The sequence below is a fragment of the Sebastes umbrosus genome, chromosome 23, assembly GCF_015220745.1.
Source record: "Sebastes umbrosus isolate fSebUmb1 chromosome 23, fSebUmb1.pri, whole genome shotgun sequence".
NCBI lineage: Eukaryota > Metazoa > Chordata > Actinopteri > Perciformes > Sebastidae > Sebastes > Sebastes umbrosus.
The window spans coordinates 6097031-6123384 of record NC_051291.1 but is presented as its reverse complement, the minus strand read 5'-3'; the positions used below and the strand labels follow the sequence as shown (position 1 = coordinate 6123384).

General features: G+C 40.2%; 1 protein-coding gene across 8 annotated transcripts in view; it reads right to left on the bottom strand.

The window, feature by feature from the left end:
- Positions 1-24132, bottom strand: part of LOC119482576 (kinesin-like protein KIF21A) — a 36401-nt gene extending 12269 nt beyond the window's left edge. For 3 of the 8 annotated variants that reach the window (XM_037760234.1, XM_037760236.1, XM_037760237.1), the window contains exons 1-11: positions 23755-24131; positions 6776-6998; positions 4450-4632; positions 3812-3961; positions 2730-2864; positions 2402-2566; positions 1938-2053; positions 1607-1802; positions 1317-1506; positions 441-504; positions 125-331 (exon numbers count right to left, since the gene is read on the bottom strand). In XM_037760234.1, coding sequence (XP_037616162.1) covers positions 125-331; positions 441-504; positions 1317-1506; positions 1607-1802; positions 1938-2053; positions 2402-2566; positions 2730-2864; positions 3812-3961; positions 4450-4632; positions 6776-6998; positions 23755-23792 — 1667 coding nt within the window. In that variant the 5' untranslated portion in view covers positions 23793-24131. Of the gene's footprint in view, positions 1-124; positions 332-440; positions 505-1316; positions 1507-1606; positions 1803-1937; positions 2054-2401; positions 2567-2729; positions 2865-3811; positions 3962-4449; positions 4633-6775; positions 6999-23754 lie in introns of all 8 variants that reach the window. The other 5 variants (XM_037760239.1, XM_037760241.1, XM_037760240.1 and 2 more) reach the window with 3 other exon arrangements.
- Between the last annotated feature and the right edge of the window lie 2222 nt (positions 24133-26354).

Genomic DNA, 26354 nt, shown 5'->3' with positions numbered 1-26354 from the left:
GGAGATGCAGATCACAAATGTAATTCCTCACTTCTAATGTGCAATCACAGGCAGCCATCATCATTAATAGCTTGTCACTTATCATCTTGTCTAAATGGTGCAAACTGCTGACCCACGCTTATACCTCTTCTTCTTCTTCCTCTCCTTCTTTTTGAGTTTCTCCAGGCTCTTCTTGGCCATCTCGATGACGTCGCTGGCCTCCTTCTCGGGTGCGAGGAGTGCGGTTGAGAAGGAGCCGCCGGGGCCGCCGTACAGCGTGGAGCGCGTCGAGGCCCGAGACAAAGTCTTCCTGAGATTCTCGTTCACAGCCTCGCTTTCAAGAAGTTTAGCTCTGAGAGGGGGAGATACAGTACAGCATGAACAAGTGTTTTTAATCTCTATAAATGGATTTATTAATAATAGCAAAATACTATAATAAAATAAATGTGGTCACTTCATACCTGAGCTCCTCGATTTCTTTGATGTAGTTCTGAATCATGTTCCCGATCTCTTCACTGCCTTCACCTGCAAAGCAGAAGCATCACGTTAAATTTAACACGGATTCATGGTGACTTCTCAGGAGCAGTGGTGAAGACTTTCAAGTGTAATTACATTTTTTGGTACATACAATACCTTCCCTACAAGGCTACTCTTTATTCTTACACTGCTTCTGTGACAACCCATTTCAGAAACATGCTTTGGTGAACCAGCTCACTTTTCATGTCGCGCCATCAGCAGGTCAAAATTTAAATTGAATCAAATACTAAAAACCTGCAAAACTAATGACATTCCCATCAGGCTCAGCTGTACTTTGTGTTTAGTGCTAAAGCTGGCGGTACCGTGAGGTTGTCGGCTTGTTATTAACACGGTGTGTTTCCGTGTAACGTAGCAGCGGATGCCTCTCTCATTCAGCAGCCTTGTTATGTCTGTGTAACGTTAAACTACGTTGTCTGTCATCCCGTCATCTACCGCTTTTTTCTTTCTCACCACGGACGGCCAGCAGCTTCTGTACACACATCCACACACGTATCTCTCTGCTCTTAGAAGAAGGCGGGGTCACGCGACATCAATGCGTCATCAGCTACATACCCTGTGGTTTTAATGCTCAGGCTGATCGGAATCATTACAAATATTCCTGAATCCGTATCATGATCCGGATCGCCACCAAAATCTAATGGATTGTTCATTGTGCCACACCCCACCCCTCCAAAAAAATTCATTCAAATCCATTGCTGAATTTTGGAGTAATCCTGCTAACGGACAAACCAACGCCGGTGAAAACATAACCTCCTTCCTAGGCCTTTGGCCGTGGCGGAGGGAATGAGTTCTTTGCCCACCTGCTTTAGCCAGGATCGTGTTGGCCTGGTCACTGAGGATCTGTGTGAGTCTGGCTCTCTGGGCGTCGATGGTCTCCTGCATGGCCTTCACTCTCACCCTCAGGTTGTTGTTTTCGGTTTGCAGCATAGAGTTCTCATGGACCAAGTCATTGATGCCCTCCATGCCGTCTTCACCCACCATACGCTTCCCCTGAGCATCAGACAGAGAGATTCATATTATGAAATGTTATTTCCTCTATTTATCTTTTATTCCATCTACTAGCCTCCCTCCTTTCCATCTGCCTTCTTACCGTCTTGTACTCCATCAGCTCCATCTGCAGCCGTGCTATCTCCGTCCTCAGGACGCTGATCTGCTGGCTGGCCTTGTCCTGGTTCACCATCACCTTGTTCTTAATGTTTCGGGCCCTGTTGGCGTACTTCATGCAGTTTAAGGTCTCCATGAAGTCCCGGTCCGACGGGCTGATGCAGGCGATCATCACCGTTAGACTGGAGAAGGCACAGATGAAGAACGGTGATCGGATGCAAAGACTAATCTGTAAAACTACGTCAACTTTTTACAGCATCAAAATACTTGGTTTGTGATCCATTGCCAAAGATATACATCACACAGTGTTTACAAACCTGTTGCCACCTAGTGAGTCCTGTAACAGCCGGGTCAGTTTGGAGTCTCTGTAAGGCACGTGAGAGGAGCGCTTACTCCTGTCTCCCAGAGCGCTGATGACGTTTCCCAAAGCAAGCTGAGGTGAGACAAACAAACAAGTTTATCATTGGATATTTGAGGGGGGGGAAACAATTCCAGGACTTAATGAAATAGGGAAAAAAACACCATTAATGTGTACTTGAGTGTAAATATTGATACTTGTGGTGGGGAAAAGAAATGAAATGTGCAGTTCATGTTCTGGCCACCAGGGGGCTCTCTTGCTCCACAAATATCACAAATATGAACATGTGCAATTGCGGAATGAAATATTAATACCTTTCCATCATCACCCCAATAAAGAAACAGTTTCTTGTAGCAACACAACACCAAATCATCATGGATCAAATGCATAACAATACAATAACGAGACTATGAGCTTCCTCACCAGCCCACAGTTGATGGAGATGCCCTCTTTAGCTCTGTCTCCTGTAGCTCCAGTTCTCTTCAGTCTCTCAGAACCAGCCAGGTCCACAAAGTGGAATTTGGCCGTCAGCGTCTCAAACTCGTTAATCTCGGAGTCGTTACTTAAACGGTTGTCTGTCGTGTTATCCTGGAAGAGAAAGAACGGAGCAGAAAATAAATACGTCTTCCAGCAAGTGCTACAATTTAAGGGTTTGAGGGAGAAAATTGCAGCTGATGATCATCTCAACACATCAGTAATATTCACGTTATAGTGGCAGCGTGGACCTGGCACTGTGTGTTGGAGTACGTACGTCGTTGTCAGGAGAGCAGACTCGGACTTGGCACAGGTGGATGGTGAAGATGGCGTGGGAGCGCGAACTCTGGGCGTTCATCTGAGTGCTGGCGGTGGTACGAGACAGAGCGCCCAGCTTCAGACACTGAATCATCTGTTGGCAGGAGAGACAAAACACACAGAGATCTTAGGGGTGAAGGTCCTTGGACGGAAACTGTATAGCGAACCGGTCCATTATATCAATAGAACAAACAGATTAAGGAGAATTTGGTTATGAATGGTAATTTCTATTTCCTTCATTGTCCTGCCACTAATCCACAGACCTTGCTATGATCAGTTTTCACAGGGACTATGTCTTCAGCAGAGCGTAGTACTATGTTCACAGTGAGGTATCTTTAGAGTAACATGGATTTTGGAAAGACACGTTGCTGCTGAAATGTTTTCAGTGTTTTGAGGAAAACAAATAAAATTCAATTCACCTCTGGGCGTCATCGCTCGCTATAAGCCTCGTAGATATGGGTCAGTAGGGGCCTGCTACGCCTACTAAGTCGTAAGAGTGAAAGCAAAACTAAAAAGCAACACGTTCCAACGCGTAAAATTGCAAGAATCGAACACAAACAATTTCTTAAGGTTTAGGCAACAAAACCACTTTGTTAAGTTAAGGAAAAAAAGCCTGTGTTTTGGCTTAAAATAATTACGTTTCAAAGTAAATATCAAACACAGGATACGCTGTTTACACTACAGCGCCTGACTTCTGCTTTTGCTCCTGTCATAAATGCCACTGTCGCTAGAGGTCGCTGTCGTCTTCTTTGATTCCTTCTTTCGGTGTTTGCCCATCTGTATATATGACAAAACCTACTAGTGGGTGCAGCAGGGCCCTACTGACCCACATCTATGAGGCTTATAACCACTGATAACGCCCCATTTAATGACTTGATAACAGTCTAATCATTCGGGTGAGGAGACATAAATCTCATAGATAGATGTCTGAAAACGTGAAAATACAGCCAAAACTACCGTATCTTGTTGTTTTTTTTTTTTCTACTTTGTGTAATCTAGCCCTTTAATATCAAAGTGGTGGTTTTGAATGTTAAAGCTGACCTCAGCCGCAGAAGTGACGGTGCGCGTGGTCACCCCCACGGTGTAGATGCCCCCGTTGGCGTCCTCGTGGATTTTGATGTTGGATCTCTGCTTCCTGGCCTCGATGTCTCGCGTCGAGTCGAACAAGTCCAGCACCTCCTCGTTGTACAACTGGAGAGGATGGTTAATAAAAAAACAAAACAGAAAACAGATAATGCACATATTATTGCATGAATAGTCAGTGTCATGATGACATCATCAATACTCGTCATTTTGCTACGCTTCCCAGCCTCGTCCTTTCCCCTCAGCTGCTTCTTCACCAGCTGCTGGCGGCCGCTCGCTGGCGGTTAAAAATAAATCCAGGAGCTGACCACAGAGACAGACTAATGACAGTTTAATGGCTGGCGGGTCATCTGGACACTTTAACACCCTAAAACCCCTACACCCTCTGCTGACCTTTGACCTCTCGCTGTCTGCATGTGTCTAGCTACGCCTAACTAATGGGCCTTAAGTGGACTGGATGTTTTGAGTATAGAGTGATAAATGCACCTTAATTTGAGATGAAAACATTCATTTATGGGTTAATCCTGTGGAAGTTTTTGCCTCTGTGTGTGTGTGTGTGTGTGTGTGTGTGTGTGTGTGTGTGTGTGTTTGTGCACCTCCAGGAACTGTGCGTTGATCTTGAACTCGGGAACAGGCCTGCCCTGCTCGGTGGCAGCCTGTCTGCGCTCCTCGATCCCTCTGAACAGGTGGTTGACGGCCCGGGGAATGATACCCAGCTCGTCGTCTCCGATGTTGACGTCGAAGCCGGTTCCCATGGTGTAGGTCTTCCCTGAGCCTGTCTGGACACGTGGGGGGAGAGAAGACAAGAGACATCAGCTACTTTACCAAATGGGAATAAAAATCTGCTCTTATCATGTGTGTTTTTCCTCTATATTAAATCAATATAGTGTTTCTTAGCAACCATTCGACTGCTCAGAGGCTCTGGGACTCAGAGGCTCGGAGTAGTTTCTCTAACACAGGGGGGGTCAGAGGGGATGGGGTGGTCGCCGTGGTGACAAAAAGAGGAATGCAACATCGAGCTCAAATTCACGCGTCACCCCTCTCCTCGCTGTCGAAATGCCTGAAAGAGACCCTGACAGGAGTGTGTGTCTGTGTGGTAGCATATGAAGGAGTGTGTGTGAGAAAGACAGTGTGTGTGTCGGTTTTATTCTGTGAGACCACACCTGTGTGATTACTACGTTTGTGCACATGCTCCTGTGTGTGTGCATGTGGCCTCCCCTGCGCCCTGTGAAAGGCTCTTTGACAGGAACACAAGAGCTGCAGGAACAATGTGAGGAGAGAATAATGAACAGAAAGAAGAGGAAGAAGAGCGGAGGGGAAGGTTAAGAGGAGGGAACTGTTGAGGCGCTGTGTGAGAGACAAAATAAAAAGCAGGAAGCTTCTTTCTTTCTCCCTCAATGTACATTGTAGTCTGGACGAGATGCTATAAAGACTAATAGAAACTCTTTTTATCTAACAGGCTTTAATATTGTTTTTGTATTGTTCTTTTGCTTCTTCTATAATTACTGTTACAGGCCTCCACTTTCTATCTGTTCAAAATGTACCTTAAAGGGAGATTTGTCAAGTATTTAATACTCTTATCAACATGGGAGTGAACAAATATGCTTCATTATGCAAATGTATGTATATATTTATAATTGTAAATCAATTAACAACACAAAACATTGACAAATATTGTCCAGAAACCCTCACAGGTACTGCATTTACCATAAAAAATATGCTCAAATCATAACATGGCAAACTGCAGCCCAACAGGCAACAACAGCTGTCAGTGTGTCAGTTTGCTGACTTGACTATGACTTGCCCCAAACTGCATGTGATTATCATAAAGTGGGCATGTCTGTAAAGGGGAGACTCGTTGGTACCCATAGAACACATTTTCATTCGCATATCTTGAGGTCAGAGGTCAAGGGACCCATTTGAAAATGGCCATGAAAGTTTTTCCTCCCCAAACTTTAGCGTAAGTTTGGAGCGTTACTTAGCCTCCTTCACGACAAGCTGGCATGACATGCTTCGTACCAATGGATTCCTTAGGTTTTATATCTTAAAACAGAGTCCGCTACAACCTAAAAATCGCAAGTTGCATTAATGCGTTAAAGAAATTAGTTACATTAAAACGAATTAACATGCTATTATTGCGTTAACTTTGACAGCCCTGGTGTCGATGAGTCATTTCATGTGTCATTTATTCAGTTATTAGTGGGGAATAACAAAAATATCCCGACAAGAAACTATATGTAACTATAAATTTAAAGTAAACTTTAGCTGTGGATTTCCCTTCAACTCTCTGATATGCATGGTAGTGCACTTTTCAATTTCTGTGTTTATAGATTATTAAAGAAACAGTACAATATTTGGGTTTATTTGCCTACTTGCCAAGACTTAAATGAGAAGAAATGATGCCACTCTTATATCTATCTGCTCAATATGAAGCTACAGCCTGCAGTCAGTTAGCTTAATTTAGTATAAAAACTGGAAAAAGTGGGAAACAGCTAGTCTGGTTCTGTCCAGAGGTAATAAAATCCACCTACCAGCACCTTTACGTCTCAATTATGTTTTGACTTTGCGGTTTATTTCCCAGCTCTGGTATGAAGTGATGCAATCAGTCCACACTTTTCTCTGATTGGGTAATAATAACACTTTCTATCTTGCCCTCTCAGGCTAATCTATCGGAGCCAATATAAAGCTGCGGTTGGGAGAGCAGGTCAGAACATGTCAGCTGATAGAGTATTGACAGAGCTGGTGCAGCTGGGGAGCCGGGTTCACTCCCTCATTACTTGGCTGATGATATGAAATGAATGATCATATCACATGCTGTCGTAAATCTTGCTGAAAGAAACTCCCCATCCCCTGCAGCGGTGCAAACTGGAAAGTGAATGTGAATGTGTGTGCTGTGCTGATTCTAGTAGCCGGTGGACTAACCTGTCCGTATGCAAAGATAGTGGCGTTGTAGCCCTCAAAGCAGCCTTCGATGAGGCTCTCGGTGCAGTGGTGGTAGATGGTTTCCTGCTGGGTGTCCATGTCAAAGACGTGGTCGTAGGTGAAGGCCTTGTCCTTGCCCAGCACCACCTGGGGCTCCCCGGGCATCACATACGTACAGATGTGGCATCCCTCGATCCTCTCTTTGGCCAGCTGAGGACGGATCCTGGTAGACAGAAGGAGACAGAGACGGTGAGATTTGTAACTGCCCACCATAACCAGATTTCTCGTTTTATACCCATTATCCAAGGCTGAAAAAACCCTGAAATCATTTATATAAAAACTACAAATCTAACTTCCATCACGTTTTTTAACATGTGAAGTGTTGAACAAGACATCGAAGCCTCGAGTTCGGAATTTTGGCCGTCGCCATCCTGCTTTCTTGCAACCAGAAGTGACACGAGAGGGTGGAGCTAAGTACAACCGAAGGCTGAATAAGACATTTCAAGGCGACCAAAATGTTACAATCAACTTTCATGAACTGAAAACACACTGTGAAAGAGTTAAAGCTCTAAAACAAAAACACATACGAATCCCAGACCGGACAACACCGTGGTAGTGACCTGTCAATCACAAGGTAGCCCCGCCCCAAAGCATCCCCTGCTTTATGGTCTATTTGACTCTAAATGGACCATAATATACTAAATGAACATCATGCTGTATTGAAGAAGACCTGAAACTAGAGATTGAGACCATAAACTCATATTTACAATGTTTACTGAGGTAATAAATCAAGTGAGAAGTAGGCTCATTTTCTCATAGACTTCTATACAATCAGACTTCTTTTTGCAACCAGAGGAGTCGCCCCCTGCTGGCTGTTAGAGAGAATGCAAGTTTAAGGCACTTCAGCATTGGCTTCACTTTTCAGACTCGGAGGTTGGCCAGTGCTATAACTTCATCGTGAGCAAGGCTAAAAATCAAGGACATTTCCAAGATGTTTGAGGCGGTGCTGAGCTGTCTGTGCACGCATCTACAGCCTGATCAGGAATCTGATATTTGATATTTTTGACAAGTTTGATGGTAAAAATGTAGCTGACTGAAGACAGATCATATTTTCACTGAACTGCAAGCAGATGAGTGCTGCCACTGTGCAGTGTGTGTGTGTGTGAGAGTGTGTGTGTGTGTGTGTGTGTGTGCGTGTGTGTGTGTGTGTGTGTGTGTGTGAGTGAAGGACCACGCAGTGCCAGCACACTCTCCAGCAGCCACCATACACAGCACAGTGCCCTCACTGTTCACCAGAGAGAGAGAGAGAGAGAGAGAGAGAGAGCTCTGGGTAAACAGTCCCACCCTGGATTTCATTAAGGAATCACTCTGTTTACTTAAGAGCAAATAAACACACTGTTATATTACATCATTTCCTCCCATCATGCACCTCTTTCCTCTCATCACTGAACTCACTTGTCCACCTGAACAGGAAGTGGAAATATTGGAAGGAAATATTTGCGACATATTGGGAGCGTTATTAAAATATCAGAAATATTTGCAGAATCTTGGCAACCTGTCGTCGATCTAACGTCACGCAGTCCGCCCGTTAACCTGGGTGTAGTCTTTTGACTCTGAGCTCAGCTTTGGAACATCTCTAAAGTCAAACATTTCATTTCCTAAACAGACCTAGAAAAAGTCATCCATGCATTCATCTCGTCCCGATTGGACTACTTATTCAGGGCTCAGTCAAAAAGCCATATCCCGTCTCCAACTTGTTCAGAATGTGGCAGCCAGACTATTGACAAACTCTAAGAGACAAGACCATATCACACCCATCCTTGCAACACTTCACTGGCTCCCAGTCAGGTATCGAATTGATTTTAAAATGTTACTAATTACTTTTAAAGCCCTACACAGCCTTGCACTGAACTACATTTTAGAGTTCCTCGAGCCCTACGAGCCCAACCGCTGCCTGCGCTCCTCAGGTAGGACCCTCCTCACTGTTACCACAGCCCGTCTCGTTACAAAGGGAGACCGGGCGTTCTCCGTTAGAGCCGAATTCAGGCTAGTAAACTCGGTTTCATCTTTTAAAATCACGCCTCAAAACCTACCTTTACAGGAAGGCCTTTTTTTATAGCAATCCCTTGTTTTAAATTTCATTATTGTTGATTTTTTGTACACACTGTTTTATTAAGTCTTATGTTCAACATTTTATTTTGTCCTATATTTTTATTCTGTATTGTTTTTATCTTGATGTTTGCACTATTTTAACTTATGTGAAGCACTTTGTAATTTATTATTTGACAAAAACATATTGAAGATTATATATATAGCAAAAGATAATGCTGAAATACTAGAAATAAAATTGGATATTTAAAAAAAAAAGAAATTCTCCAAGGCTACAGTGAAAATGAACCCAGATAAATGAGATTTATAAAAAGAAGAAATCATAACCAAGACACCTGAGAACAGAACAGTATCGTTATAAATAGCTGCTATTGTTGCTCTCTGCCCGGCAGGCATTAACTCTGATTGTGTGTGTGTGTGTGTGCATGTGTGTGTGTATGTGTGTGTAACAACGTGGCGCTTTGCATGCAGTTTGTATTCTGTGCTGTGTGTGCAACACTTTTTGTGTGTGCTTGCATTAAAAAAAAGACTCTCACATTCATCACAGCAAGAGTCTATAGAACGTCTGAATGGCCTGAAAGGACAGTGTGTGTGTGTGTGTGTGTGTGTGTGTGTGTGTGTGTGTGCGTGTGTGTGTGTGTGACATCAGATCCCAGCTATAGTCTATCTGGGATTACAGCCCTGATGACAGAGAGGACAGAGCCGGGGACAGGGAGGGACCGTTGGAAACACAGTCCTACCTGCAGTAACTGTACACCTGCAGAGCATTACTGTCAGCTTTGTGTTAGAGACAAGCACAATTGCCCGATTTATCCCAGTTCGAACAATGAATGATATGTCATGTCAGTATTTCATTACTGACAGCCAAAGCGGAACTAGTCAAAATGTGGATATACTATGCTACAATTGCTTTGTGGTGTTTAAAATACTTAGCTTTGACAACAGGATTTTCTTTGTCATGACGTTTTAAGTCTATTTATTATTATTACAATACTCTAAAAATATTTTTGAAATGCAGAAAGCATTCACCTGAAAAATACCCTAATTTGTAGGGGTTTAACAACACATTGATCTGGATCGATATATCGATTCAATGATCAACGAACTGATATCATCAATGCAAAGTGATAAATTGCAACACATATCATCTTTTAAAGGAACAGCGTGTAACATTTAGGAGAATCTATTGGCAGAAATGGAATATAATATTCATAACTATATTTTCATTAGTGTATAATCACTTGAAACTAAGAATCGTTGTGTTTTCGTTAGCTACATAGGGAGCAGGAATCACAGAATCATCCATGTTTCTACAGTAGCCCAGAACAGACAAACCAAACACTGACTCTAGAGAGAGAGACTTTCACATTTTTACGTTACCTGAAGGCCACCGTTGTGAAACTGTGGTAACGTGAGCCGCAGAGTGCAAATCGTGGTACCGCCAGTTGCCCTCTGACTTCCGTTGCTCCTAAAGTAGTGCTATTATGAGCGAGGCCGATGGCGTTACCACTGTTTTTCACTCAGCGGCTCACGTTACTACGGTCTTGGAATAGGGAGGAGTGAACGGAGGGATATTCAGTTGGTTGCAATCTGCAACCACACCACTAGATGCGGCCAAATCCTACACACTGTACCTTTAAGATACGCCTTTATTTTGAAATTCCCACTTTATATTTATTGTTTTTGTTAAAAAAAATAGATTGTTTTTCATTTAAATGTCTGGAAGAGCCCAGTAATAAAATTATCAAATCATATTTTAGTTGCTTTTTGTGAATTGATATAAATGTTAAACTGATTGTATAAAATGGGAATATGATGATTGTCTCATATTGATCGCAGGGAGACTTTGTGATATCAGCAAATATTGTATCGTTGTACCAAAGAATCACTATATCGTTTCATGATAAAAATTGTGATTTACACCTACTACTAAATTGGCTAAAGTGTTGACTAGGAAATCAAATCACAAACTAGGAATAAACTAAGAATGTGGGGAAATATTTCCATTAATAGAAAAATAAACAATATAGCATATAGTGCGAAAAACAACAATTATAAACATTTCAGGCTGTTCATAATTGTTGTTTTTCGCACTTAAAATTTGTCCATTTTGTTGTGTTTTTTTTTGTGGGTTCGTCATTACGAGCGTCGCCTTTCACATTACACGTAGTAATCTGACACATTGTTAAAGTAAAAATATGAATTAGAGCAGTTTTATAACAGTGCTCGTTAAAACCGTACATAACGGAGGCTGTTCTAGCTTGTGAAACTGACGTAAGTGTAACAGTCAGTGTGGTTAGTCAGGTCATCTGAGGAGGCTGTGATTTAATGGTAGGATGGTTTAGGGCATTACAGGAGAGAGAATCTGCATTAATCCCTTTGGCCACCTTCCCAAAACCTGACAGAGAGCCATTACTGTAATCCAGAGTAACAATGGAGGCACTCACTGCTGCTCACAGCAAAGGGCATTAAGTCACCGGGTCATTGTTCACGTCGGCAACTTCAAAGAAGGAGTGTAACGAAATATGGACTTCAACGTGAGACGTCAAATGTAGAAAATGTCAAAGACAGTAAAGCATAATGAAGTAGGTCAATGGTTGCTGGAGAACCGAGGGAACAAGTCCTCTATGACTGCAGCTCCATTCAGAATAAATGCCTCGTCTTTCTGATTGTGTTCATCTCAACAGTGTGACACAATGTTTGCTCTGTGCGACATCCCCGGGGTCCTCCGTACATCGAGGGATAGACGGGGTGGGCTGAAGAGGAAAATGAATGTCTGAGAGATGGAAAGAGAAAGAAAGAGGATAAAAAGAGAAGGAGACTAGACATAATGGTTACAGCCCAGACAAAACACTGATGGCAATCTTCGCATTAGGAGGCCTTCCACAGTCCGTCCAGTCAAACAGACCTATTATCTGTCTAATCTGTGTAATGATGGTCTTTCACAGAACAAGACCATCAGACTGAACCGGATCAGCCTTTGGGAACTCTGCAAACTTTTCAAGGTGCTAAAAGGGACCAATTTTAAGATTGGAAATTTGTCATAATTCTTCAAAATCCCACATTACTTTCAATGAAAATGTTTAATTTCTTTCCATTAATCATTCCTACAATCCTTGTGCTTGGTAACTACAGGATCGTTAAGGTATTAAGGCTTTTACTTACTTACTTAAATGTTAACGTCAGCATGCTAACGTGCTCACAAAAAGGAACAGCGCTGGGAATGAAGCTATTTAGAGCAGTTTGCAACCTCGGGGTCTAAAAAGTGAAGCCAATGTGCGTTAAACTTGCATTCTTTCTAATAACCTGCAGGGGGCGACTCCTCTGGTTGCAAAAAGAAGTCTGATTGTATAGAAGTCTATGAGAAAATGATCCTACTTCTCACTTGATTTATTACCTCAGTAAACATTGTAAACATGAGTTTATGGTCTCAATTTCTAGTTTCAAGTCTTCTTCAATACAGCATGATGTTCATTTAGTAAATTATGGTCCCATTTAGAGTCAGATAGACCATAAAGCAGAGGATGCTTTAAGGCGTGGCTACCTTGTGATTGACAGGTCGCTACCACGGCGTTGTCCGGTCCGTGTTTTCGTCTTACAACTTTAATCCTTTCACAGTGTGTTTTCAGTTCATGAAAGTTAATTATAATATTCTGGCGTTCGGTTGTACTTAGCTCCACCCTCTGTTGTTACTTCCGGTTGCAAAAACCAAGATGGCAACGGCCAAAATGCTGAACTCGAAGCTTCAAAACGGCAGTCCACAAACCAATGGGTGACGTCATGGTGACTATACGTCCACTTCTTATAGCTATACGGTGTATGACTTTGGCGTAATGGCTGCATGGGATATTGCAAACATGATGCACAATGACCGAAAAAGCATTTTTTTCCCATACACACCTCCTTGGCCTTGCTACATAAAGGCACTGGATTCCAATCTCTCGTAAATTCCGACGGTGTGTAATGGATCTCAAATGAATAAATGTCAAGTAGCCTTACATAAAGATGTTTGACATTGTGGCACAATGGACCTCTATTTTGAGTATTTTGTTGAACGTGTTATGTATTCACAACGAATACAAGTTCTGGCATCACACGCATCACCACTAACTGTAAACAGGTGAGGGTTAAGCTAGGTGTGAAGCACGTCCTGCTGCTGTGTTATTAGTGTGACTGACTGTAGCTGTGATTATGATCTGGCAGGCTTCATTCTGGGGTTCAACCCAAAACACTCTTTTTCTCCTGGCTGAATAAGGGCTGCCCTTCAGCACTAATCCGCCTTCTAGAGTGACACACGCAGCCTCCTCACAGGCTCTTTCTCTCCAGGAAATTTAACTCTGCCGCTTCCTAAACGTGCACAATCACATGCACATAGGGAAGCATGCCTCAACACTTTCATACTCTTGTACATGCAACTTCACTGTTTGGGGAGTTGTTCACTAAACGTAATTAGAGTTATGTAACAACATTGTTCAGCCGCTTGATGATTCTTCAGATAAATAAAAAACTAATTTGTGATTTTAATATTTTGTATCTTGCAATAAACCATTATTACTATTACCGAATATCAAATGTGAAAACCCCCATCATAGGTACACACACACACAGATCAGGGGCCCCCCAAAGGCCAAGTGAAAACCTGCTCAACACATTAATCTGCTATGACAGTTTCAGCCGGTTGGAGGGAATGCTAAGAAGTAAAATACAAAGAAGTTCCATTATGGAGAGGATTAGAAAAGATACTTTTACATAATACATAATTTGTCACTAGGTACTTACACAGGAGAAGTGAAACATCTTCAAGAATCTAAACCAAGTCCAGTTGCTGCTGATTTAACCCTTAATCGGATACCATGACCTGGATGACTGAGAACCTTCACAAACATTTATGTTCCATACTGAACAAAATGTTAGCGCTAGTGTTCAGAAAGCTTGTTATGTTATGGCCAGAGGTGCATATTAGTTTCTAAAAAAGAAAAAGCTAACTGTGCTATCTTGCTGTTTATGCTACAGCACCACAAACTTGATTGTAATTACCGTAAGTGGCTGTCAAATTACTAAAAGTTACTAATATTAAAGTATAAAGTGCAATTTCAATGCCTTATCGGTAGTACAAGTTACTTTTTAGTTGATGTTTTTATCCAAAGTGATAAATAATGAAGATATAAGAGTTCAGTGTTTGGCTAAACGACACTTTAAGAGAACATGTGCATGTAAACTGTGACCATAAGACCACCGGTGTTATTCCAATATGACCACAGATATAGAGGTGAGCTGCCGTTGACTGATGTGAGGAGTTTAGAGTGATGAGATAAGAGTTCACTGAACCTTTCCAAGAGATGAACGAGAGGACGCACACACATATAGTATACCTTTTCAAATACACATACACACATTATATTACTGTACAGACAGGAACACACACACACAGAGGGGCTTTGTCTGCCTCTCCCCATGTGACAGGTCCTGTTAGACTCCTGCTCAAAGTCTCATTACTGCGATTACAGCGATAGTCTGAGAAACAGTGGGCTCCTCATGCACACACAACCAGAGAAAAAACCCAGACATCATACAACCATCGGCCTTGGTTTTGGAGGTGTCATACACTGTGAGGGGAGTTAAACTGATGAAAGTTAAAACATCTTATTCTAGAGACCATTTTGTACCCTGATCCTGTCAATAAGAACGGATACATAATATAAAAATAAATAAAATCATTCCCATCAGCGTTACCCGTCTGCTGACCTTATCAACAAACTAGAAATGAGGAGATGCTGGTTAAAAACAAAAGGAGATGAGTCAGTCCATCAGCACCATGCTGCTGATCTCATCCTTCCTGAAAGTCACATCGCCTGCTGACATCACTCCTCCTGACAATCAGCCAATCAAATCACTCCCTGGGGATGCGGTCAGATCCCTCTGCATCATCACCGACAACAAAGCCCCGGCGTTTCATTCCTACCTACCAAATCTAATCCTCTGTAATCTAATTTTTGGTTTAGTGTTGAGGTTCACTTTGAGTGCGATGTAAAGCTGGTGCAGTGATTCAGCAGAAGCAAAAAGGAACATGTGAGCCCACAAGGCATCAGACAACAAGACTCTTCTCTTCTGCACGTCTCACACTGCTACCAGCACACTGACTCATCACCTGACCTCATTTAGTACAGTCTCATACTTATGAATCTTTTCCTTTTAAATTCAATGTTTCAATCTCATGTAAAATAATCTGTTTGCATCATGCATTACCTGCTATATCCCAAAAGTGGCCTGATGTTGCTTTAAAAGGAACATTTCGCCCTAATGTACAGTGTACACATTAAGCAGGATCTAGCCATATAGATATGTGTTAAGATATGTGTAATTGGTCCTCATGCAGAAACAGTCTCTGAAATTTCTCTTATATTTTCTCTTAATTTTTTGTTAAGAGAAAAAGAAGTCAACTCCAGATGCACCAAACGTTCTTAACCACCCAAATCTGCTCTTACCCAGGTGTGCTGAAGGATGAATCCCGCTCGGTCATAAATTGGAGGCGTGTGGCAGATTGTTTATTATTATTAGCATAGATAACGCCCCATAAACACTATATAAGGACAGATGTTTTGCTGTGTGAAAATACGCTGGCACACGCCCAAGAATTGGAGAGATGCCACCAAAAAAAGGCTGTAGGAAGAAGAACTTCAGTAACAGTAGTAACATTTAATTCTCTAGAGCGTTAGTACTGGCGTTACTGGAATTTAATAATCCAATCTAAAACATATATACTTGATTATATGATATTCATGCGTTGTTTTTATGTTCTTCAAATTTAAAACTTGTGTTTCATTGTGTTGGACAAACAGTTTGTGGACTGTGAAAACAACATGTTTCTTTCTTATCTTGGTAATAGGTGAATCAATGGGACCTAACAAAATCAAATCAAATCGTGGATTCGAAGAAATTTGCTCTTCTATCCCTTCCTGCATGAGGCCCAATGATATTTCTGGATTTTTTTTTGTGGTGCTCAAAAGCATTGAATAATTACATCTGGGGATAACCACCACTTTAAACTTATTACAAATTACACAATTGAAAACACTAATTTTCAAAATAAATCTTCACCTCAAACTTTTCTTTGAGTAAGTATACGAGATATGAGGGACATCTCCAGTCTCTGATTTTGAGTTTTCAAGTCAAGATGAAATGAAAAATGTCTTTTTTTAACCCTTTTAGATCACATCACCGGTCATACTGTGCACCTATTTAACAATATGTGCAAAAGAAAATGACAACAAAAATCTATTTCTTCATATGCTTATATCAAAATCCATCTTTTCCTTCCAAAATATGACGTGTGCTTTCGTAAGATAGTACCAACCAATTTCAACCAATAATATTATGACATCCATCCATCAATCAATCAATCTGCAACTTTGATTTGATTTAAATCCCTCTTGTAACTGTACACTGCTCAAATATTCTGTTTCACTGGGGTATACTCACAGTATAGAAGCTAAAGACGCTTTAACATCCGTTTCACTGAGACTTAATGATCATTAGACAGACTGCGAGGCAGCAAAAATAAATCAATGGAAAGATGCAACGTGATGCAAACACACTTGCTTCCCTTCATAAACATCTTCTTTTGCCGGATGCCTTCTTTTCTTTAGGTATAAAGGTAAAAAAGGGGAAATCATGAAGGATAAATGACATTCAACTGGGTAATTTACTCTCAATTTATAATAGAAGAGTCAAAAAGTGAGAGTACAACAAGCACGGTGTTCTCTAAGCGTTCAAAATGTGAAGTCGAATAAGAAAAAGTTTCAATAACAACTGAGGCTAAGCAGCTGAAGAATGTCTGTGAGTGTTTTGATGGAGATGTGAGTGGACTGTGAGTCCTCGGAGGTGCTTTAACTGTGGACTGATGCTTTCCAACAGAGGTTAATGAGGGACAACACTCAAAAGGCCTCTGGTGAAGCGTAAATACTGAAAAAGCTTCACTCTATTCTTCAGGATTGTACCACTGCAAGAAGGCCTTCAGGTACACAATCATGACTTATATAACAATACGCACACACACACACATACACATACAGACAGCTCTTTTATAGTGCATCGGGCAGCAGGTGCTCTACTTGTATGTTTGTATTAGTCTGTTGACTGCGCTCTAATGGACGCCCAGAGCAAGAGGACGAGTGAGGAGACAGAAATGATGTAGATAAAAGAGAGAAAGTAGACCTTACGGAGAGTGAAAAATGGCCCGGCCACAAAGAGCGACTACTGTTTTAAGACACCACCACTCAGCGGGACAGTCTTTCCATTGTCTAGCAGCTGCTCTCGACATCAAGAGCCTATTCATCGTATCACTCTCTTCAGTGTACTTCAGTAAGCAGCAAGCTCAAACAAGTCTTCAACCTGCGAGAGGCTGAACGCAGACAAACTCTGGCCAGAAATCTGCATGTTTTAAAATTACAATGAAGGATGGATCATGTCTGCAGAGATGAGAAAAAGATTAAAAATGAATATGCAATATTATCTACTGCAGTCAGACTGCAAAGAATCAATAATTCACATAGTTTTTAGCATCATCTTAAAGCACCATGAGTCAAGAGCAGAAGGCTATAATACTGTCAATTTGTATGTGTATGTTTTGCAGTCAACACAATCTCAGGAAAAAATCCATTTATATTCAATTTTGTGAATTTGACATCACCTAATTTTGATATCATCATGTAAAATGCATCTCACTGGAAAATTAATTGCTTAAAAAGGTTTTTAAAAATTAGCAAATTGACATTTGGCATCTTGCTTGTCTCAGTTTAATATAATATTGTAAAATCTACTAATTATTTTATTCGGAATTACCACATTTAAAATTAATTTATAAAGAGCATATCGGGGTGTTTTTTTCGTGCAATTAATTCACATGTCAACATTTTTTTTTTAACTGATTTTGTCACAAATACTTTGACATTGAACGTGAATATTACGCTGCGAAAAAGCGTACATTATCTTTCGGAACGAGGTCAATTTTCTGAGCTTTCGCCACACAAATAAAAGCATTAACAAATCACATTATGCAGAACGGATTGAGTTGTGCCTATATTTATGAAACGACAACATGTATGACAGCAAACTTTATTACTCCTTTCAACCTGCTGACAAAGGCAGCGCAGACCAGATCCACTCCTTCTGTTCTTACCTTTCACAATAAAAGCCCTAGACATAATATTCGCAAACGAGTATTTCGTATTTTTGTGTCATTTATTTCATGCTGCCGGTGTGTAAAGGCCTGAAGACAGGTGCATCATTACTGTACATTCGCTGTCAATTTAGGTGCATATCTGTGCATTTTTACCACAGACCATATACTAGAGAAGGCACTGATTATTTGTGCCAACCAATATGGATGTGAAGTGTTGTTCATTTTCTAACAAGTATCCATCCTTGCTATTATCTGGTTGGTGAGAAAACTCACACCAGTTCACAGGAAGTGATAAAGACATTATGACAAAGACCTTGAATGTGTCTTTTCTGTCAGTGTGTGGAAACAGCTAGGCAGTGATGTCACAGAGGGCATTTCGGAATGAGGCCAAGAAAAATGGAGAAAGGTCAAGAGAGCGGGAAAAAGAAAAAAGACAAAGTGTTCTGCTGACTCAGCGTTTCAGTCCTCCCCGCCCCCGTCTTTCTCTTTCTCTTGTCTTGTTGTTTAGACGGCTGACTGACCGGTGTCCATTCACAGGGTCATCGCCACACAACCCCGAACCTTTGAAAAGGACCCGTGGTTACCATGGTGACAGCTAAAACAAAGCCACCACTGGGGGATTCTGACTGATCACAGCTCTGACTGCTTCCTGGGTCAAAGGTCGCTGGACAGGAAGGAGGGGAGAGGTTGACGCCGGTGGCAGCGAGGATGGTAGCTGTCAAGAGAGGGCGTATGAGGATAACACAGACACGCCACTGGCTTCCAGCACCTCCTGCTTAATGGAAATGTCCCTTTTGGACAAGGACAGTTCAGCCCATTCACAGCACACATGGGACAGATGAAATACCCGGTAAATAAGCAGAGCAAAAACATGTTTTTATGCATACATTTATGGTAGGAAGTGGAAAAAAGAATGGCTTTAAAATACAGAGACAAAGAAATATTGAATTAAGCTTTGCTTGTGCTGGTTAGACAGAAGTTATTGAATATCTCAGTAGCTGCAATATCACATGACAGCAGCTGGCAGCTGGCTTGCAGCATGCTTTGCTTTTGTGTCTCAGTTCACTTGAACTGGTTCATGAATATTTATCAGGAATATGCATGGACGGACACGGTGTTTATACGCGCACGCACACACACATATATGAACACACACATAATGCTTTTGTATCATGGCAGCAGGCGTGCAGCCTTTGCCTCAAATATAATCCACAAAAGGTCAAGAAGGAGGGACTTGTGTCTGACGGACACATGTGAGGAGCCAATAGGAGTCGGTCTAGTCTGGGACTGGAGGTCAAGTTTGCATTTTCCCAATTTCCCCCAACAGATTCCCTAACCTGCAGCGTGCTATACGCCATATGGAAGCGTTAAAACACTAACTCATCTAATTAAAGAGGAAGAGCTATCTGTTCCCAATTCAACAGTACGAAACCCGATTCCTCACCGCTGGCTAATTCTGTCTGTGGGCTCTTAATTATTAAAGCTGCACTTCAAGGATATTGGCATACTAATAAGTCACTTGAGTGGCTCCTTCAGGCAAAGTCTGTAACATGACTTCCTTCTGGGATAAATCGTTAACTTCCTGTATTGTTTTCATCGTGGAACATGTGACAGGAGAAACATATGCGAACGCAGATGGGATGTTACGTAAGGAAAGAGAGATCTGGAACACACTCACACATGGGGATAACCCAGTAAACACTATCTGTGTATGTGTGTGTTTGCTGAATCAGCCAGCAATGTGCTACTGGAGTGACCCATCTGTATGCTGTCAGGCGTGATAGTCTTCAAAACCAGAGATGGCAGCACAGCACACACATCTACTCCCATCAAGAGGCACTACTAAAGAGCAAATAGACTTTTAAGTTACATCATCTTTCCAGTGATAAATCAAGATGACATAAACACCTTCTCTCTGTTCAGGCTCCAGACCTCTTTCTTTCTTGTTCTGCCTCAAAAAGAAGCGCCAGAATCAGGATGATAAAGAAGCATTTCATCACTGTGGACATGTTGGGGTTGGGGATTAGGGAACTTGCTAACAGACAGCATTAGCCTCGCAGGCTGAGGCAGGTACTGGTTGGCAACCTGCTAGCTGATTACTGCGAACACACACACACACACACACACACACACACACACACACACACACACACACACTGAGCTAACTAAACTATTACAGAGTGTGGAGAGGCTGACAGTGAAAGCCTTTCAGATGCTCTGAAGTTCGGGTTCGCCACAAGCTCCAAATGATTAGGACGTTGCCATGGCGATTAATCGAGCTGAAAACACCAACATGACGCTGCGGTTTGACGTTCAAAGGGATGAAGTCAGAGATTTAATAGCAGATGAAAAGGTACGGCTTCCAGGGGATTATTAAGCATTGAAATGTTTTTTTTTCCCATCCCGTCTTCATGTCGCTTTCACTGTGCATGTGATGCATGATGGGACTCCTTTTTAAGTGTCTAATTGCTGACTCAGCTGGAAACATTATTATCGTGATGAGTCTCAATTCAGCATATCACACTGCAGATTACAGCCTCGCCTATTATCAGCTCAGCACAGGTACAGTACAGTAAGTGCACATAATTATAGTACAGAAGCATATGAGTATATAAAGGAAAGTTAAAGGTGCTCACTAATAGGGCTGCACAATTAATTGAAATTTTATCAAAATTGCAATATGGCCTGCTGCAATTTTAAAATCGCAGGATGATGAGGAGGAAATCGCAATATTTGTTAAAGGTGAAATGTGTCAAAATGCTATTTTAAATTAGATATTGTTGTGCTGCAGAGATGTCCTGGCCTATACATCATGTTCTACAGACTTGTTTGGTACAGATCCCCACAAAATCCACACCATAATCAATGAAAATGAGAATAATGATGTAAAAATGATCATTCCCTCTTATATCGAAAATCATATCGCTATTGCAATATCAGTCAAAATAATCAAACCTCTTCTTGTTCTGTCTCCTGAATTCTCATTGATGCCTTCAGGCCACCGTTATCAGGCACCTCTGAGGAGAACTAACCATTACTCCAAATCTTTTATTCCTTCTGCTATCAGGTTATTAAACTCAGACAGTAGTCATTTCATGTGAGATTTTTATTGACAGTTCCCTTACATGATAAATCATGTAACAATGTATATTTATTATCTATTTGTTTTCTCTTTTTATTTATTTATTGCTATTTATTATATTGTATTAACTTATCTGCTGTCCTTTACCCACCTCTGTTTGTCAGTTTTACTGATTTGTGCTTGACATAACATTATGGATGTTTGTCTGGATGTTGTCTGTGTGTGTTCGTGGGGTAAGCTGTGAATTGAATTGCCCTTCTTGGGATCAATAAAGTTGTCTGAATCTCAATCTGAATAGCGCAGCTTTAAGTTAAATATTCAAATAGAGGTTTTGCTTGCTATTGATCATTTAATCTATTAAAATGTATCAATAACTTTTGTTTTGATGTGTTTTTTCTCTAACAGGTCTTTTTCACATCAGATCTAGTTTTGCTAGGTTCTAAGGTACTGGTATTGCACATGCTGGCTCACTGGTGTGGCCTCCTAGGACAATGGAAATGGAAATGAGCTTGGCTTTTCTTACTTAAAATCCGAATGTCTGCTATCAAAAAGGTCTACACTCATTCATGCAAATAAAGCACACTTGAATATAAATTTGTATTTGTGACAGAGAATGTGTGATACAGTAAGATTAAAGAGCTCTGTGAGCTTGCAGGTAAGGTCTCAGTGACAGGAAGTGGATCACCTTGTGTGAGAGTAAAATAAGAGATTAGTGATGAAGCACTTTCAGGAGCCACAGCTGACCTCAGAAGAAGCTCTGAACTGCTGACTCAGGATTCAAGATCTTTTCCATAGCAAGTACTGAATACAGTTTTGTAGTATCACAATGACCAAACCAACTCTGAGTCATTTTACCTGCCTCCTAACGATTATCTTCAAATCAAACATTTCCTCAATTTGTGCAACTATCATATATAATCCTTTCATGATAGAGGAACATAATCTGAGTGAACAGAATAAAGTAAGAAAGACAAACACATGAAAGAGTAAACCGATGAATAGTCGACTGATCATCAATAGAACTAAAGGTGGAAACCCAGCTAGCAAACAAGACGACAAGAGCTCTACAAATAATGAATGAGCTTTCTAAGAAGATACAATAGCAGCAAGTTTCCACTCAAAGAGAAAAACACACACACACACACACCTTTCTGTAGCCGTGTGTCTACAGCAAACTAACACAGCAAATCCCAATGCACATATTGAATTATTAAGAAGCCAGACAAATCAAATCTTACTGATGAGCACTGAAGAAGCAGAGTGCATGATGAGACAGATTATATAGTTTATTATCTATGACAGAGAGAGAGACAGTAAACAAGAGTCCTCCTGGGTCAAAGTCTGAATGCACAACAACAAGCGAGGCAGAGAGAGAGAGAGGGGAGAGAGAAACATGATAGGAACAAGCTTTTGTCCTCTGATCCAGTTCACATAACGTTTCAGATTGTCTTTCCATTCCAACACACACACACACACACACATAGAAAAGCACCTGCCCCCAGCCGCCCTCTATTGATGTCTGAGGTCTTACTGTTCCACACACTAGAAACACTTCTGCTGACCAGACGGTGACTATCTCAGCTTGTCTGCCGCTGTGTATAAGTGGCGGATTGGCCAACGGTGGGGGCAAAGGTCAGATCACTACGATGCAGCAAATACAAACTGCCTGAACCACAATATACTACAAATTCAAAGTGTAAAATGCCTGAAACCAATGGGATCAAATGCAGTCATCGCTCCAAAGATCCAGCAGACATATTAACCTGTGTATGGTTACCAAAAGCCTATTGCATGTTGTGTAGTCGCTGACTACAGGAGACACACTGTCAGGGGAGAGTTACAGGCCTAATCCCTCTGAAGCTGAGATCTCCATTCATAAATCCACTACAACAGCATGTACATGATGCAGTGCAGGTATTAACAAAAGAAGCTCATGTAATCGTGGGTCTATATGTGTTGTGGTAATCATGCAATGAGCATTAAAGTGAAGGGTATAGATGAGATAAAGCATGGAGCTTCAAAATAAAAGCACATTTAGTGAAGAAAGGGGTATTGCTTTGGAGGGATTTGGGGATAGGAGACGAAGAAGCATGGAGAGAGAGAGGCATAAGTAGATTAAGAGTGTCTGAGCTGAATAAATGGCCGATGATATGTAATCTTGTAATTGCTTTTCCCCCATGTTGTCCATGTATCTGTTTTTATGTTTTTCTAACCACACACTTCCACGCAACACACACACACTTGTCTTTTTTTATATATTTACTGTATTGTTATTGTTGTTATTAAATATATATATATATCTTGTCCTAATTGTTTGTTATCACTATTATGTAGTCATGTTATTTCTTTATATTAATCTTGTCTCTAGGTGGAGCCTCAGATAAGCCCAGTGTTTTTTTTTTGCCTCTTCCTGCACTGTATATTATTCATTTATTTATTTTGTTATGTTGTATAGTCTTAAATTGTGCAAAACAAATAAACATAAACATATGCAATGTGAAGCATAAAGAATAAAAAGCAGGAATAACATATGCATGCATGGTTGTAGCAGGTGTGTGAGCATCTTTTGCAGAGATGATGATGAAGAGGAGGGTCTTGCATCCTTACCTCAGGGCCACACGCACAGAGCTCTCATCGCTGCTCATGGTGGATGATGGAAGTCCACAACAAGACCTGGTTATAAATAGCTTGATTTCTCTTTTTCTTTATCCTCTTACGAGACAAGAGAGCTGCAGGCTGGCTGTCCTTCCTCCCAGTCACCAGAGAAGCGCTTCTATGTGGAGCTCCTCCTCCTCTTCATGTTCTATGATATGTATTTGTTCTCCATTGTAGAGGATAGAACGTGCATCAGGATCCGGCGGTGGTCACCTCTCCAGAGGCATCGTCTCAGCTGCAGACCGGTGCAGAGCAGTGGTGTGTCGGTGTGTGTGGAGGAGCTGGATCCACTTGGTGTGTGTGGGGCTTGAGACTGATGACGTCACCAGACTCCTCCTCCTCCTGGGCTGTACCAATAACTGGACATAGAGCCTGTAGACAGAATAAATTCAATTTATTGTTTATTTGTTTGTTTGTTTTTAATCTAAGCTCATCTCAAATTAGTTTGTACATATTAAAAATAAAGAGATCAATTTAACAGCTTTTTTTTGTCAGTAATAATCAACATTCTTTTTTTATTTTTATTTATTTATTCTTTTTTTACTTTATTTTTATTCACTTTGAATATTTGTATATTTTTGATAACAAATAAAAAAAGAAATAAATTTGACCATGATTGATAACTTCAAACTCAAATATTCTAAATTGACTATAACTATTAAATTGTTTATACATTTTAAATGATAGATGTTGTTGTTGCCCATGCTCAACCCAAAGATGTTTTTCTTACTGTTATAATAATTGACAGTGCTTTGTTGTATGTATATTTTTGATAACGAATAAAAAAAAATAAAAATAATTTGACAATGATTGATAACTTAAAACTTGACTAAAACAATTAAATTGTTTAGACATTTTAAATGTATTCCAAATGTTTAACAGACCCCAAATGTTTTTTTTTATTCATCTTTTCCTTTCCTTAGATTTTATCGGTTGTATAATTTATAATTGTTTTCTATATTATTTTTAAAAAGTAAAATATTTTTGCAGAATTGTAATTACAAATCTGAACATGCAAATATATTGTATTGAACTATGGCAATAAAGTATTAAATTATATATATATATATATATATAATATAATATAATATAATATAATATATAATATTAATATAATATTAATTATTATTATTAATAATAATAATAATAATAATAATAATAATAATAATAATAATAAAATGATATAGCTGCTATGTAAATGCAAACTTTTGTTCTGCATTGTTAAATAAAGTTGTAATAAAAAAACATCTGAACACATGAACTAGCAATCACTAAAACCCATTACAAGGAACCCTGTTGCATTCTGTTTGAATGTAATTTGAATGTATTTGCAACACAAATGACATGGTAATATTCTGAAGGTGTATGCAAATCAGAGATTTGCAATAAATGAATAAATGGCTACTGAGCCATGCTGCCATCTTGAGGTCAACTCTTATTATTGCACTGAAGGAGTCATTAAAGTAATGTGGCTTCTTCACCAGCAGATGACCTCACTAACACACTGGTACTTTTATGCAGTATAATATTTCTCATAGTGTACTGCTTTTGCAGTTAGTATAGAAACAAATCTATCTACAAATAGGAAATGACACAAGACAATATTGATTTATTGTTTTTTAGTGTAGTATTGAATTAAGAATCAGATATTAAAACTGTCTAGAATCTGAATTATGATGCATTTTAGTATTGGGCTTGACACTATAAATATCAGAAGAAGTGGCATGACCTTTAACTTGCTGTTCATTTGTATGTGTGCTTAAACTCTACAATGCTTCTATTTATAATTTGTTGAATCAAAGGACATGAACCACCTACTCGGGCTATAAATAACTTGACATTCACTTCTCAATGTAAGGAAACACAGATGTGACAAAAACCTGTAGCTAATCTAAGCACTTCAAACATTTATTTTGTAGGTATTGAAACTTTAAATGGTGTAAATTAAACGCACAAGGCCCATTTTTTTCGAGGTTGCACTGTATTGTTTTATTTACAAGAAAATACATCTTCATCTTTCAACATAAAGTGACCTTAGCACATGATTTTTTTGAACAGATGACCTTTGTGCCGATGTACCTCTCTCTTGGTTCTAAGGTTAAAGAATACAGAATATTCCTACACATGCACAATGACATCCCAATAAAGGAAAATCTGGGCTACTGTTCCTGGAAATAAAAAATAAAATAGTTACATGTATGGGATTTTTGATTGCAAACTGTAATTATGTAATAAAAGTGTAGTAATCCCTGGATTTGAGAACTACTGTACTCTGGGTCATGGTTTTCCTTTCCCATTTATCCCAGTTCATACACCACATGTACAGTAAATCCCAATTTAAACACCACAATGTGGCTCTAATAAAATAATGTTACATGCACTATATCAACACAATTATAAAATGATGAATTATCAAACAAAAAAAGGAAACTTGTATGACCTGACCACATGTATACATTGTCTTCGTAACCTTAAAGAGATGCTTTATCATACATAATGGATACATTCAATCTCTTACTTACAAAAGGGAAGATAGAATGTGAAACTTTCAG